Here is a 17,088-nt window from a genome sequence, read left to right on the forward strand (position 1 = left end):
AAAGGGTTGCCGTGAGTCTAAAGCTCAGCAAGCGGTGATCTGTCCATGACAATGGAGTAGATGAAAAATACCCCACCCTCAGATCACCATCTCCATGACCAGTGGCGAAGATCAAATCAAGAGTATGTCCTGATACATGCGTCGGGCCAGTAGCAACTTGAGACAGCCCCATGGTTGTCATGGAGGCCATGAAGTCCTGAGCTGCCCCGAACAAGACAGCCTCGGCATGAATGTTGACATCCCCCAGTACCACAAGTCTGGGGGATCTCAACAATACCTCCGAGACTATCTCCGTCAGCTCAGCTAGGGAAGCCATTGGGCAGCAAGGTGGGCGGTACACCAATAGTATTCCCAATCTGTCTCCTTGGCCCAGCACAAGATGAAGACACTCCAAACCAGTCGCCGTCTGGACAGGGTGCTTAGTGAGAGAGAAAGAACTAATATACCTAGGGATGCTGTTGTGAGCTACGGCGGCCTTTGAAGTAAGCCTGCAAAATTTGAAAATGGGACTGTACCTGAGGGATAGAGGCCCCAGGTTCAACCCCAATGGCATTTCCAGGTTGGCTGGGCCAGATTCCTGTCTGGAGAGCTGCTGCCAGTCAGTGTAGACAGTATTGGGCTAGATGGGCCAATGGTCTGACTTGGTATAAGGCGACTTCCTATGTTCCAGTAAACTGTAGAGTAAGAAGGATTGAGACATCATGTCTATCAGCTGTAATGAAATGTCAACACTGGGAAGTTTCTGTTGTTTTGGCTCAAAAAGGCGATGCTGACCTTGGTGTTATCATGGAAAAAGAGAGGAAATGTCCTTCCAGAGGAACATGTGGTTGGCATTAGTGATGGTTAGTGAATTTTCAAAACCTCTTTATTTTTAAAAGGAGATTTTCTTATACGTATTTGTCAGCGGTAGTATCCAGTCTCGCAGTGTTAAGCACGAGTAACTTTTGTGTGCAGATCTAAAAAACTGCTATAATTTGTGAGATTGTCAGACTGGAACTGCAAAGAGATAGCCTGGTTCAAATCCCCACTCAGCCAGAAAACCCACTGTGTGACTTTGGCCCAATCATATGTCTATTTTCCAAGGTTGTTGTTAGGATGATTTTTGGTGGTGGGTGGGAGCCACATACACTACCCTGAGCTCTTTGGAGGAAGTGTGGGCAGTTTTGCTAAATAATTCTGAATAAGAAAGTAATGCATAAGAGCTCCACCCAACCACCATCAATCCACCCTGGGATGTAGCCAGCTAAGTCCTACTCAGAGTAGGCCCATTGAAATTAATGGTCATGAGTTAGCCATGTCTATTAATTCCATTGATAAAGGCTAATATTGTATACAATCCGCTATTTTCAGATTTCCATTTTTTTCTTATTGGAATTTGGAGATGAGAAATCCACACATACCTCCCCCTGTAATTTCTTTTCCTGGATCTTCATACCATTACCTAATGCAGGTAGTGTCATTGGGGCTGGGGCTGGGGCTGATGGGAGTTGTTGTCCAAAAAGAGTTGGAGGGCACCAGTTTGGCAAAGGCTGACTTGTGTGTGTCTGCGTGCGTGCGTGCATGCGCGCAGTTCAAGGGTACAGTCAGATTATCTTGATACCTAAAATCTAGTTCATATGGCACCTGGAATGTCACTTCTCTCTAAATCCAGAGATACCCTCTGGGATTAGCTGAGGTGGGATCTAAACAAAGAGCGGCTGTGACACAGTTGGGGAGAAAAGAGGCCTTGGGCATCCAAAGCGGCTTAGTTCAGCCTGCAAAAATCAGATCCCCCCCCCTTTGCTTTCCCATAGCCCTTTCCATCGGTGATCAGGCAGGTGTCCAAATTCAGCAGCCCCTGTTGACCTCCAGCCCAAACAAGTCCTCAATTGTTCCTTTGGCTTAGCCAGAAAGTAGGTTGTGAAAGGGCTTTGCCAAATAGTCGGTCAGTAAAATCGGTGCCTAATTTTGCCCTCTTTTGTTAGACGTGAATAACAGTGGCCTGTTTTCTCCCTATCCTCTTTTGGAATCAATGTCCCAAACGAACAGTTATTAAAGAATTATTTTTTAAAAATCCTATCCCATCTTATGGAACACACAGTAGTAAAATTACGCAGCAAAGCCAAAATTAGGGATGGGTAGGGAAATATACACAATTGTCAATTAAATAGCAACAAGAAAATAGCAGCTGCTAGCAGTGATGTAAATGTCAAGTTTTTTTCTAGTTCCCTTTAGAGAGAGAATTGGCTTAAGCTGGCACCTGAAAGTAAACTGCTATTTTTATTGATTGTACTTGTTAGTCACTTTACACATAAAACAAAGTCTCCAAGTGACTTAACAAGATAAAATAAAAGCAAGTAAAATCTATTAAAATAAAATTAACAAAAAAGAAAAATAACAATGGACAAGATTCCTAAAATGCTCATCCAGTAGAATAAGAAGCTCAAGTCCTGCCCCACCCCACTAAAAGATCAGCACCACAACAAAGGCTACCCTAACCACCAAAAGCTTGGGTATATGAAAATGTCTTTGCCTGACACCTAAATACTGACAATATTCCCTGGGAAACACATTCCACAAACAGGATTGATTGTGGCCCTCTGTTGTGTTCCAGCATAGAGTTTGAGAATGACTGGGTTAGAGCTTCCAGCGCAAATGGTAGAGGATCTGATCCCGCAGTGGGCCAGCACCTCTTGAGCGGGGAGACCCACTTTGCCACGTGGAGGCTTGCTACAGATGACTAAGGCTAACCGTGGGGCCAGCTTGGTCACCTGTCTGCATCTGGGATGATTGTCGAGCAAGGAGGATGGGCATCTGATTGGTGTTTGGACCTAGTTAATCTACCTTACAGATGCTGTTGCTCAGTGGTAGAGCGCATATTCTGCATGCAAGAAAACCCATATCCAATCCTTGGCATTCACAGGTAGCCCTGTATGAACCCCCAGAGAGCAACTGCCAGTCAGTGTGGGTGATCCCTGGCCCTCCAGAAGGTGTGGGAACAACTCTCTTCAGCCCCAGCCAGCATAGCCAGTGATATGGAAATGAAGCCGCGTTGTAGTCACACCATGTTGACTATCCCTAGCGTAGGCAATGGATGGACCAAGCCTCTGACTCAGTATAAGTTGTAGTCCTTTTCAGGCATTGTAGCCTTCATCACGTGAGGGGAGAGCAGGGCACGCATTAGCTGGCACCTCCATTCCCTCCATGATAGGACTTGTATTTTACGACCAAAGAGATCATTCCCTCCTCCTTCCGTAGACTTCTGACCAGGTGTCGATGTGTTTCAAAATTTCTCATTTGGCACTGTGGGTTTAAGTTAACGCTTGTTCAAGGAACTGTCTGAATGCATCCAGAGACGAGATACAGCTGAGCGGTTTAACCTTGCCCATTCAGATTTTGCCAGACGACTGAAAATGTGGTTTGTTTTTGTTTCCCCTCCCCTCTCTCCCCCCCCCAACCCATCTACAGCAGATGACTGCTCAGTTAATGCTAGCAGTTGGAGGAGCAGTTTTGGGATCTTTGCAATTTGGCTACAACACTGGAGTCATCAACGCCCCACAGAAGGTAAGAGCTATGCGGGAAAGGATTGCGGCCTGCCCCATGGGCAAACACAACCCCAGGCAGGCTCATGGGGACCTCAGTGCCCATCCTGTGTGGCCTCTGGGTGATCCCAGGCATGTGTGTCTCGTTGGAGACCCTGACAGTGGTGTCTTCACCTTCTTCCTCCCTTCCATCTCATCCTGCAAGCCTCTTGGCCTTATACGGGGGACGGGGCACATTGAAGGGAGTAGATGGCTCCTCTCCCAGAAGGTATCTAGACCTTCTGATGAGGTTCTGAGTCCCGTGTCTGTTCATTCCTGGTCAGATGACAATGCTGGAAGATACACCACCCAAATGTCTGTTCCACTTATGCCGGCTGGGTGAGCTTGTGCCAGCAAGGTGTGGGGCACCTCCGAGGCATGTTGGGTTGACCACCTTATGAGAAGGCAACTGCTGCTTCGGATTGTACAGAGAGAGCCCTCTCTAGGACCAAACAATTTTCACAAGGATGTAAGAAGGGGAAGGGCCGTAACTCTGTGCTAGTGGACCTGCTGTGCATGCATAAGGCCCCAGGCTCAATCCCTGCCTGACACCCTGGACAGCGGCTGTCAATCAGTGCTGACAACGCTGAGCTAGCTGGACCTGTGGTCTGACTCACCTTCCTGTGTGTCTGGGCCAGGCCAAAGGTCCATTTAGTTCAGCATCTGGCTTTTCACAATGGCCTCTGGGAAGGCCCGCAATGGTCTTTCCCTAGTGTCGCTCCCCTGTGCCTAGTATTCAAATGTATATTGCCTTCGTACATGGTGCTCCATATGACTATTGGTCATTGTAAGTGTGTGAGCTACATGTAGACTTCCAGCCGGCTGTGCATAGATTGGGGATGTGGCTGCCATAGAGATCCCACTTCCCCCACAACGCATGTTCCTTCCCTGTGGATGTATTGTCCAAACAGAGTTAGTGTCTTCCTGCCCTTCTGTGTCAGTTGACCACATGGTCTATATCCCAGGCTTAGTCCATACCCACTTGCCCAGTTGTCTACAGCAAGTCGGGATTACCCCCAAGCGACCAAGTGTTATAGAAGTTAGTACTTTCAGTTTGTGGCTTGTTCAAATTTCAAATCAGGTTTGCAGGATTTCCCTTTGCAAAGTGGGCATATGAACACCCTTTTTTTTTAAAAAAAAAAGCAGAAAGTAATGTTTTTTTTAATGCTGTGGCAGGGGTGGAAGTGGGAGCTCTCTCCCTTTGCTCCCCCGCCCACCAAACAGCACATCCGGTTAGCTTACTTCCAGCGGGATTTGTTAAACTGGTTCCCAGGAGAATTACATGCTTCCTCTTTTGTTGAGCGTTTTGTCTGAAAGCGCTCTGGAGGGAGCGGTTACATCAAAGCCAGACTTGTTTGGTTAATACTCGAACCCCCAGAGATGGATTCTGGAGTGGAATTTGAGCATGCCCAGAGTGATTTTCAGACCATGGCCTAGTTCACCTCTATCTGGGGGTAACGTCGAGCTGGAAAAGTTGTGGAACATACAAACAAAATGACCGAGGAGTTGGAGTGCCCTCTTTGCAAGGAGAGGCTGTTAGTTTAGAAACAAAGATGATTAAGGGGGGACATCATAGAGATTTATAAAACTATGCATGGTGTGGAGAAAGGGGGCAGGGGGAGAAAGGCTTTTCTTTCTCTCTGCTCCCCCCCCCCCCGAATAGGATCATGAGAAGCTGCCTCACATACTGAGTCAGACCATTGGCCCACCTAGCTCAGTATTATCCACACTGACTGGCAGTTGCTCTCCAAGGTTTCAGGCAGGGAGTGTCTCCCAGCCCTACCTGGAGATGCTGGGGATTGAACCCGGGACTTTCTGCATGGAAAGCAGATGCTCTGCCAATAAGCTATGGCCCTTTTCCTCAAGATAAAAAGATTCTAGTCCTCAGGGTTCTGATTTACCTAGGAACATAGAAAGGTGCCTTACGCTAGGTCAGACCATTAGTCCACCTAGGTTAGTGGTGTCTTGGCCCAGGTCTTTCCCAGCCCCGCCTGGATTGAACCTTCTGCACGCAAAGCAGGTGGTCTGCCACTGGGCTAGAACTTGAGGCCTTTCGACTGAAACTGGCAGGAGGAAATCCACTGAGAAAAAAGGTCCTTCTTGACCCAAACACATCAATAATGCCTGGAACTCAGAGCCGTAAGTGTGGAAGGAATGCCATGACTAGCAGCTTGGGTGGCTCATAGCTGTCATAGCTAAAGAGAACCTTCATGGTCAGAGGCAGTATACCTCTCAATATCAGATAACTGGGACGAACAACAGGAGAGAGTTGTTTCCTTCATGCTTTGCTTGTGGGCTTTCTGCAGGCATCTGGTTGGCCCTATTGGGATACAGTTTGCTGGACTAGATGGACCGTGGTTCGATGTGACAGAGAGACTGCTCTTCCTGCAAGCCATCTCTAACAGGCAAAAAATGAAAATAAAAAGTGGCCTTTCTCACCCTGATTATTCCAGAATAATGGAATCTTAGACCAAAGCTCTCCACCCCATAAATCATTATTGTCCTAAGCACATGGCCAGCAGCTGCTGAGGTTATGCATATATTTATTTTAAATAACCAGCCAATGTTATTTGCAAGCCTCTGGCATGCTGAACATCAAGAAGGCTAAAGTAATGATAACGGAAGATTTATGTAACTTTAAAGTTGACAACGAGGACGTTGAACTTGTCAAGGAATATCAATACCTTGGCACAGTCATTAACCAAAATGGAGACAATAGTCAAAAATCAGAAGAAGGCTAGGACTGGGGAGGGCAGTTGTGAGAGAACTAGAAAAGGTCCTCAAATGCAAAGATGTATCACTGAACACTAAAGTTGGGACCATTCAGACCATGGTATTCCTGAGCTCTATGTATGGATGTGAAAGTGGAACCAATTACCTAGAGAGGTAGTGGGCTCTCCGACACTGGAGGCATTTAAGAGGCAGCTGGACAGCCATCTGTCGGGAATGCTTTGATTTGGATTCCTGCATTGAGCAGGCGATGGCCTTGTAGGCCCCTTCCAACTCTACTGTTCTATGATTCTAAGTTGGACAGTGAAAAAAGCGGATAAAAGAAGAATCAACTCATTTGAAATGTGGTGTTGGAGGAGAGCTTTGCAGATACTATGGACTGTGAAACAGTAAAATAATAGGGAGTTAGAACAAATTAAACTAGAACTGTCACTAGAAGCTAAAATGATGAAACTGAGGTTATCATACTTTGGACACATAATGAGAAGACATGATTCACTAGAAAAGGCAATAATGCTGGGAAAAAGAGAAGGGAGTAGAAAAAGAGGAAGGCCAAACAGGAGATGGATTGATTCCATAAAGGAAGCCCCAGACCTGGACTTACAAGATCTGGGCAGGGTGGTTCATGACAGATGCTCTTGGATGTCCCTGATTCATCGGGTCGCCATAAGTTGCAATCGACTTGGAGGCACATAACAAAGCATATGTCCCACTGCTTATTGCTCTGAGATTCCCTTATACCCTTCTCTCGCCTCCTTTAGACGCGTTCTTTTCTGTGCACTTGCTACTATATTAATTTGAGCTGAAAAAGAGATTTCCTGCCCCCCTCTGCTGCTAATTTAAGGCGATGCACTCTTGCACTGTAACAACTGAAATTGGTTTCTGAATTGGGAAATAGCGTTGTATTCAGCTAAATCCTACTCAGAGTAGACCCATTGAAATTAATGGACCCAAAGCATTGCATGTAACCAATTGTGTTGTGGGTTTGACCCTCTTTGGCACCAGGGCTTTTTTTGGTACGTTGCACAATGGCAGAGCATCCGCTTGCATGCAGGTGAGCCCAGGGTCAATACCCATCATCTCCATGTAGGGCCGGAAAAGGAGCACTGTCTAAAACTCTGGAGAGCTGCTGCCAGTCAGTGCAGACAGTACAGTGCAGACAAAGAGCCAGTGTGGCATAGTGGTTAAAGTGTTGGACTAGGACCTGGGAGACTAGGGTTCAAATCCCCACTCAGCCATGAAGCTTGCTGGGCGACCTTGGGCTAGTCACTGTCTCTCAGCCTAAGCTACCTCATAGGGTTGTTGTGGGGATAAAATGAGGAGAGGGAGGAGAACCATGAACGCCACCTTGAGCTCCTTGGAGGAAAGGTGGGATACAAATATAATAAATAAAAATAAATAAATAATAAATATTACTTTGAGTTATAAAGAATTAAAACTCAAGACTGATGCCAAGGGCACCAGCCACAAAATGGCCACAGAGGTGTGTGTGCAAATGGTGTCTGCTGTGGGGGCATGGCATTGCACAAAATGAGAGAGTAGAGTCATTGCTGCTTGCCCCCCCCCTCCATCAAGGCTATGTCCTGTTGGTCCTGTTTGTGGCAATCACACAACTCTGATTTTATGTATACACACACAATATGGTCTTGTTGTCTCATAACAGCAGATGGCATTCTCCAGTACCAGGGAAAATATAGAGTGGCCACACCACAGTTGCTCTTGCATGTACACCGAGCACACACACGTACTTGCATTATGCATACAGACCACAGATGATACATTCATTTTCCTGTCTCTGTCACTCTTACACGCACACACACTTCATATATATACAACCACACACATTTGGCTTCCTCTGTCTCTCTGCCTAGGTGCATCTCCCCCCCCCCACTACCTCCTTTTCTCTCACATGCACACAGACAACATATAGGTTTCTCCCTCCCTCCCTCCCTCCCTCCCCCACGCACACACGCCCCACATCTCTCCCTCTCACACAAATCACACATACATACCTCCCTCAATCACCCCCATTTATTCTTTATTTATTTATGCTTGATTATAAAAAAACCCTCTGCACTGTTTACAAAAAGCACTAAAATTACGGTCAAAACATAATTAAAAACATTTTTAAAACAAAACGGCAACAGACTAAAAATGTATGTGTCTACACAGGCTCGCCTAAATGATTTTTTTTAAAGCAGCGAAGGTGCCTGCCAGATGTGAGTAGGCAGGGAGTTCCAAAGAGCTCCAAAGAACTATTTCTTAGGGAAACAAGTAGCATGCAGTGCCTGTAACACGGCCAGTTCTGCAGATCAAAGCATTTGAGAGCGCACTTATGGGGTAAGGCAGTCCCGCATGTAAACTGATCCCAAGCTGTTAAGGGCTTTATATACCAGTAGATCTTGAACTCGGCCCAGTAACAAATTAGCAACCAGTGCAGATCTCTGAGCAGAGGTGTTGTTTCCTAACAGGGTCTCACTGTTGCCAGCAATCTGGCTGCAGCCTTCTGCACTAACTGCAGTTCCTGGGTCAAGTGCAAGGGAAGCCTCACATAGAGTGCATTGCAGTAATCCAGTCTTGAAGACACCAGTGCCTAAACTGCGCACGCACGCATTCAGAAAAGCTCCTCCGTGGGGCAAAGGAAGTGCCTGCCACCAGCTCTGCCAGGCTGGCGGACAACCTAAGCCTGAGCATGTGGGGATTCTCCTACTGCTCTTTCCTTCCCTACCTGCCTTCAGCTGGCTGGTAGGCAGCAGCGGCCTAAGGAAGGGGACCAGCACTCTCTTCTGGAGGGTTCTGCCAGAAAAAAGGCACTGGCAATAATATACTGGTTTGCCTTTTAGATGCCTTGACGCTCTCACACAGGACTGCATCAGACACACTGCTGTAAGGATGGGGACCCTTTGGCCGTCCCAATGCTGCTGGACTACAACTCCTGGCCGGGGCTGATGTGGGTCAGCGTCCGACCACAGGTTCTCCACCCCTGTTGCATTGCGCTCTTGTCAGGGGTGGCTAAGCGGTGGCCGTCCAGATGTGGTTGAACTGCCATCAGCCACAACCAGTGTGGGCCAAGGTCAGGGATGATGGGGGTTTAAATCTAGCAATCTCTGGTGGGGCACAGGTTCCCCATCCCAGCACTGTGAGAACCTAAGGAGAGTACGCTGTTTTGTATGGTTTTCTGCTTGTTTTAACATAATTTGGTCTTGGTCCACCTTTTGGTACTGATTTAGAGTGCAGTCCTGGGTGGGATGTGCAGAGTGGTGGATTGACTGCCACTCCCCAAAATTCTGCAGCCTCATATGAGCCAGGGGAAGTGGGGTGGTTGGTGTCACCTTTTCCCTTCTTGCATGGATCTTTTTTCTGTTGGCTCTAATGGAGAGATAAATTAGTTTGAAAGAAAACACCATTAAATATGACAGAATTGTACAAAACAGTTGGAGTTTTGCAGTCTCCTTGGGCAAAGAAGAAATTCTTATTCTGAATATGCAATGTGAGCTGCAAGTCCTGGCTCATGAATTATTCCTGGAATCCATTTTTTAATAATAACAATATATTAAAAAATACTTTAAACACACACACACAAAGCTACCTGCTGAAAATGTAAATGGCAAAGAGCCCGTCTTCTCCCATGTGTAGAGGCTGGCCTACAATAACAGCAGTTGTCCTGTTCTGTGAACAAACCAAGAATTTAAATGCAGTTTCTGAGGGATAGAAAAGCCAGGGCATCTATTTTTTCATAACGGTATCCCTCCCCCACCCTCATTCCTGCATGCCCATTGTGACTCAGCAAGGAACCAAACCTCCAGGAAGTTGGCACGCCAGGTTTTTTTTAATGAGCAGCAGATAACAGAAAAGAACCTGTCTGTCTCCCATTTCCTTCTAAATGACTGTAACCTGATTGGCTGGATCATCTCTGCCAGCTGCTGTTCACCGCCTTAAAACTCCAAATGATCTTTTGCCCAGGGACACGTTGCAATATATGATCTTTTACCTAGTGACACATTACTATATATCCAACTCTACTGTACTATGATTCTAGTTTACACACACATGCACACACAGAGTGTCTCAGTATATAATAAAATGTGTTAGGCAATATAATATATATATAATCTAAGTCAGTCTTTGACTTCCTCACCTAATATTTTTAGAATTAGGGTTGTATCCAAAGTTAGTCTTACTTAGAGTAGACTCATTGAAATGAAATATGTGTTTTAGATTGTATATTTGTTTTAATGTTTTTGATTGCTGTAAACCACCCAGAGAGCTTTGGCTATGGGGCGGTATACGAGTGCAATAAATAAATAAATAAATAATGGACATGGCTAACTGAGGTTCACTTATTTTCATGGGACTACTCTGAGTAGGACTTACTTGGATACAACCCTAAATCTTCAGCTGCTTACAAGTATTGTAAGAAACAAGAAACGAAAATCAGAAAATAACAAAAAGCTATTAGATTAAAAAACCTTGTCAGTTTAAAAAGCAACCCAATCAGCAGCCGAAGATGAAAACAAAGGGCCAAAATGTTGGCAAGGAGCAGCTCCTTCTACTCGGCTTGTTAGTGGAAATCAGGAGTTGAGGACTCCTTCCATACCTCATCCCAGGCCAAAGTCCCGGACTGCATGATGTGGCAACTTTGCTGATGAGCAAACCAGGTCTGGGTCTGGCCAATGCTTGGGTGGGAGACTGCCCGAGGATCCCATGCAAGTGTAAGTGCCATCAGGTCCCATCATGGCAGAATGATATGGCAGCCTCTGAATTACCAGATGCTGGGGAACAATGGCGAGAGAGGCCTGTTGCCTTCAACCCCTGCTTTGTGGGCTTCCCAAGAAGCATCTGGTTGGCCACTGTGGGAATCAGAGGGCTGGCTGAGATGGGCCCCGTTCGGCCAGATCTGGCTGCAAGGCTCTTCTTACGGGATACAAACGAGATGAGCAAATAAATCCTGAAAGTGGCTCAAAATAATCTTACTAACCACCACCCCCAGCACTCCTAAAACCCTGAATGGGTTCCCTTAATACTCAAAAAAGTAGTTTTTATGTGATGGGCTGGTGTTTCATGTTTTAAACTTTCAGGACCTCTAAAAAATGGGCTAGAAATCCTGTAAAAGTAGCTACCTTGGAGGGGGGTTCAGCTCAGTGGGCTTCTCCTTGCTTTCCCTCTGCAGGTGATAGAAGAATTTTATAATCAAACGTGGCACAACCGTTATGGGGACTACATCAGCCCTGGCACCCTCACCACGCTGTGGGCCCTCTCTGTATCCATCTTCTCTGTCGGTGGGATGCTCGGCTCATTCTCTGTGGGGCTGTTCGTCAACCGCTTTGGACGGTGAGTGTAGAGCTTTTTCTGAGTGGCTTTGGCGAGGTGTTGTTGCTATTTTTTCAATTCATGTCCTGCCCTTCCTCCCAGGGAGTTCTTCCCATTGATGCTGTTTCCACACACACACCCTTTCTGGAACAAACACAAATCCAGACTTGCGTATATTTAGATGCATTGGGGAATTAAACGTATCTAACAGGAATTGCCCCTGAAAGTTGCCCCCATGCTGCACTCCTGGTGATGCCTGCAGAGGAGCCCATTGTGATGTTCCTATATATTAGTGTATATATGGTAAGTGCTGGTTGTTTAGAGTATACATGGTAAGTAGTGAAAGAGGAGGGGGAGTGAATGGGCAATAGAATGCTTGATGATTGGCTGAATGTTTAAAATGGCTGACAGTATAAATGAAAGGATGACAGGTAAATCTGGGGGAATGTGAGGTGGTGAATTGTGGAATCTGGGGGGAGAAGAGAAAGAGTGGATTGCTTGGTGGGGTTTAGAGAGTTGTTTACCAGGAGGGAGGTGGAGTTCGGATTAGTATTGAGTAAAACCATATGCTTATGTGCCTTAAGAAGAAATCTTGTTAATCTTGTTAGCTTTGTTATCTGTAATAAATACTTAATTTGGTTTACCAAAGGCCTGATCCTTGGCTGGGGTTTCACAGATCAGAAGGGAGGGTAAGGTAATGACCAAGGCTGAAGGGGAACTGTAACAAATGGTGGCAGCGGTGAAGAGAATAACAATACCAGTATTCAGAGTCTCTGGGAATACTAGTATTGGGACGTTACTGGTGGTTGCCTAGCAGGGGGATCTGTTGAGATCTGTGCTAGAGTGGGGAGAGAAATCATAAGAGAGAGCGGTCCGGACTGGTGGAGTCCCTGGTGGTGCCTAGAGACAGGCAGTAACCACGAGCAGGTAGGAACCTGACAGGGAGAGCCAGGGAAGGACGCCTCACACCCATCGCTGCCCAAGCTGCCCCCCTTTGCTGCCATCTCCCCCCCCCCCAAAAAAAAGTATACTGGAAGTTTTGGTTCCAATGCATTGTTTATTTTTATGTTTTTAAACTACAAAAGAAAGTGCTTTTGGGCAATCGAGGGGGGTGGCGGCGGCCATTATTTTCTCACCCACAATGCACTGGAACTGGAATTTCTGGCACATTGCATTTTGGCAAAATAAAGCTGCCAGCGTCTGTCCATAGCCGCTGAAGGGACTGCACCTACCCACCCTAATGCCCAGGAAGGAGTTAGCCCCTCCCCTGGAGCTGGCCGTGTCTGGAAGAGCATCGTCAGGAGTCATTGGGAACATCTGGGGAAGTTAAGAATAGTTGTGGACCTGTCTGGACATGGCTTCTGAACTCCCAAGTTCTTATGCACAGGGTCAAATGGGCCTGCTCGGAAGCTGTTGTGCAAAACAAAACAAAACCTGCTGCCTGTTCAGCCACTGCTAAAAGTCACATGTCTGTAATTTGCTCCTCAATCACTTGCAGTCTTCAGTGGCTGAATCTGATTTACTGTGTTAGGCTGCAGACATGAGACTTCCGAGAAGCTACAGTGATGTCTGCCCCGACTAAGCCTCTGAGTAAGCTATGTCGTCTTTTCAGCCACCATCTCAAAAACCACGAAACGCTCGCCATGCCTTATGATGCCAAACTAGCAAATAAAACCTCTGCACGTTGAGTAGCTGGGTTGAGCCCTGCCCCCCTGCTGCCCCACTAAGCGCCCTGCTCAGCTCCAACGTTTTCCTTTTGCAGGCGGAATTCCATGCTGGCATCCAACGTCCTCGCCTTCCTTGCTGCTGCCCTGATGGGTTTCTCAAAGATGGCTGCCTCTTTTGAGATGCTGGTTCTTGGCCGCTTCGTCGTCGGGGTATATTCTGGCCTCAGCACGGGCTTTGTACCCATGTACGTGGGAGAAGTGTCACCCACAGCCCTCCGTGGGGCTCTGGGAACGCTTCATCAGCTGGGCGTTGTGATTGGAATCCTGATAGCACAGGTGAGTTGGGCTCTCAGTGGCTTCCTCTGCTGGGGATGGGAAAGGATGTGCCTGTAAACAGGTGCTGTAATGTAGGTCTGTGCCAATGTGAGGAAACACTTTTTCCCAGAGGATCTGTACACATGATGTTTGGAGACTGAACCTTTTTGAGGCTGATAATTCTCGTGTGCAAAAACACAACGGAATCTCGGAGAGCATTGTCTCCGGTGCCCTGCCTCACATGGTTGCAGTTTCCACCTGACTGAATGAGGTGACATCTCCAGTTTCAGTTCAGATAAGGAATGTGTTTTAGCTATTGAACGTTTGTGAAATGCTGCCTTAATCAGGACAGGCTGCATGAATCTCTCGGGGATGGGTGTGGTGACGCTTCACATTGGGTCAAGCGATTGGGTCAGGATTGTTTTAGTTCCAATTTTAAATGTCAAAGAGGGGGAAAAAGGGAAATGGAAAGCATTTTTTGTCTGTTCAATATAACTTTTTTATTTGACACTTTTCATCCCATCTTTCTGGAAGCTTTTTTTTTAAACACAAGGCAGCAAACAAACAAGAACCAACATTTTAAAATGAAAATTTGAATATCAGCCAAAACACAGTACAAATCACAAACCGTGCAGAGAACAGTAGGAGCAGTCAAAACTGGATTCCTAAAACAGGATCCAAAAAAGGCTGCTGGAAAGGAAATGAAACTGGGTGCTTGCCCAAAAGTAACATTATGGGCCCAGGTGAATGTCTTACGACAAGGTGTTCTTCTATCTAGGTACCAAAACAGGAAAGGTCCTGTTCCTTGTGCCTTCCAGTTGTACTTCAGATGTTGGAGAGAACAGAACAGGGAGCAAAGCCTCAATAGGTGACCCCAAGGGTTGGGTGGATGCACATGGGTGGAGGTGATTCTTAAGGTACTGTAGTCCAAAGCCATATGAGAAAGCTGTGGCTCTCCAGCTGTTGCTGGTCTACAATGCCTATCATCCCCAACCATTGGCTTTGTTGGCTGGTGCTGATGGAAATTGTGACCCTCCAGAAATTGTTGGACTCCTAAGTCTCCCACCCCTGGTTTAGTTTTTAAAGGCTAGAACCAGCACTTTGAATAGAACCTGGAACCAAGTTGAAAGCCACAGCAGTGTCAGAATTGTATGTCCTGATCTACCAGCTCTAACAAGGGTTCTGGGAGCTGTGCTCTGGACCAATTAAAGATTTTCTGAACCATCTTCAGAGGCAGCTCTACTTGAGTGCATTACAATAATGCATTCTGGAAATGATCAGGGCAGGAATGGCTGTGGTCAGGCCCAACTCCTCAAGGAAAGAGGGTGCACCAACTGGAGCTGGTAAAAGGTGCTGCTGACCACCCAGAAGTGAGGACAGATTGAGAAACATCTCCAAGTTGAAGACAGGCCCATTTGGATGGGATGGCACTCCCTCTTAAAAACCAGGATCACCTTCTCCTCAGTTGTCGGAACTCCCAACCAACAGTATCCTGGCCTTGTCCGAATAAATGCACAAGTGTCTTGTTTTTTGCATACATGAACTGGTGGCTGTATGTGTGCCCTACACGTAAGTGCTGAAGGCAGGGATGTTGCTGGATCCTGTGAAAGACCCTGGCCATCCCAGTACAGCTCACCCAGGAAAAAAGTGTTTGACCACATTGGCACAGACCTACATTAAAACAACTGTTGCATTATTTCCCACCCACGTGGCACAATTTTGCACAGAATCTGCATATACTCATTTATAATGTGTAGATGCAGATTTAAGCTGGCTTTCAGAGGAAAAGCTGCCTGGTAAGCAAAGTTGTTTTTTTTTAAGTGTTTCCTTACACTTTTAAAGGCATGCTTTACTGGGTTAGCTTGAAAGGCATAGTAAATGTGAAACATTTGGGATTTGCAACAGCGATGATCACTGCAGCCAGATTAGACACTAGAAATTAGATAGGCCAGTTGATGTCTTGCAATGGTAAAAAAATCAGATCATTGTTGACAAGGCTTGCATATTATAAAAGAGATATTGCAGTACCTGCCGCAGTCACATTTATTGAACAATGGAGTCTTTCTGTTAATGATTGGAATGTAATATTCTAAGACCATGCTCAGTCTTCTATATTTTCATTCATATAACTTGAAATATAACAACCCAGGACACCCAAAAAGTGTATACAGTCCTTAAACCACAACTGACTTTATGTATATGGATATACAGTAAAACCTCATTATACTATAGGGAATTAGGAGACAAAGGATGTACCAATGTTATAGGGCTTCTGTGTTGTAATGAAAACTGCACTGAAAGGCACTTAGAATGATGTATCTTTAATGAAACGGACGATTGGGGCAGAAGCAGAGGATGCAACCAAAATGAATAAAAACAGTAATGGAGCAGAAAGAGGAAACTGGGAACAGATAGAGGGTGGTGGAGGGAAAAAAAGAGAAAAAATCCTTTAAAAAGGCAAAATACTGCCACTGTGGCTGAGGGATTGAATGGGAAGGGTAATGTTGAGAGAAGAGTAAGTTCACTAATGAAACTCCACAGCCAATAACAAAAGGATTTGAGAACTCCCCAAAACAGAGAAGACTTGAGTGACAGACTCCTAGAAAAAAGCTGTCAGAAAAGAGAAAGGGCAGGGAAATTGGGGGAGAATGTCAGGAGAAAAATTAAAAGAACACTGACGGGAAAAAATGGCTCAAAAACACACAGGGAATCAAACACTGAGGATGAAGAACAAGGGTGAACAAACAGAAAAAATAAAGTAGAAAGTGAGGCTGATCTAAGAGTGAACAAAAAACCTTTCCCGGTTGAATTTTAGCTCAGGCTCACCCTTAAGGGTTAAAGCCAGAGAGTACAGTACAGTAGGGCCCCGCTTTACAGCATTCCGCTAATACAGCGGTTGTGAATTGTAGAAAGGCCCCGCTTTACAGCGCTTGTTCCGCTTTTACAGCAATTTTTTGCCGTCGGGCGCCATTTTGGTCAATGTAAGTCAATGGGATCCGCTTTACAGCGGTTTTCGCTTTACAGCAGGGGTCCGGAATGTACCCTGCTGTATGAGCGGGGCCCTACTGTACTGGTTCTTATACAGGAATTGAAGTGAAAGTTGCTTGGAAGGATGGGAGCCTTCATCTTTTTTCAATCTTGTGAGTTAAAAGATGTGTGAACTGCTGTGCTGTATATTTCATTCGGGGGACATGGTCATCACTCTGGTATATCTGATTCCACGGTACATTGAGACACATTATAATTATCAAGGTACTATTGTATGAAATTATGTTTACATTTCATGCATGTGTGCACAAAAAAAACACTTTTGTGTTGTAGCCAATGCTAGACCTACTCAGAGTAGACTCTTTGAAATTAATGGACATGACTAATTTAGGCCCATTAAATTTCAGTGGATTTGCTCCGAGCAAAATTGAGCTGGATATAACCCATTATTTCTTTTATAATTATTTTAATAATTTCTTTTATAATTATTAACCTAAGTTAATCATGGCAATTGATTT

General features: G+C 45.7%; 1 protein-coding gene across 3 annotated transcripts in view; it reads left to right on the forward strand.

Annotated features, from left to right (window-relative positions):
* The window catches only part of LOC133372346 (solute carrier family 2, facilitated glucose transporter member 1), a 61,560-nt gene that overhangs the window by 32,668 nt on the left and 11,804 nt on the right, over positions 1-17,088 (forward strand). For 2 of the 3 annotated variants that reach the window (XM_061600822.1, XM_061600824.1), the window contains exons 2-4: positions 3,448-3,543; positions 11,461-11,621; positions 13,363-13,603. In XM_061600822.1, the coding sequence (XP_061456806.1) occupies positions 3,448-3,543; positions 11,461-11,621; positions 13,363-13,603 (498 nt within the window). The remainder of the gene's footprint in view (positions 1-3,447; positions 3,544-11,460; positions 11,622-13,362; positions 13,604-17,088) is intronic. The other variant, XM_061600823.1, reaches the window with a different exon arrangement.

This window comes from Rhineura floridana, chromosome 18, assembly GCF_030035675.1.
Source record: "Rhineura floridana isolate rRhiFlo1 chromosome 18, rRhiFlo1.hap2, whole genome shotgun sequence".
Classification (NCBI taxonomy): Eukaryota; Metazoa; Chordata; class Lepidosauria; order Squamata; family Rhineuridae; genus Rhineura; species Rhineura floridana.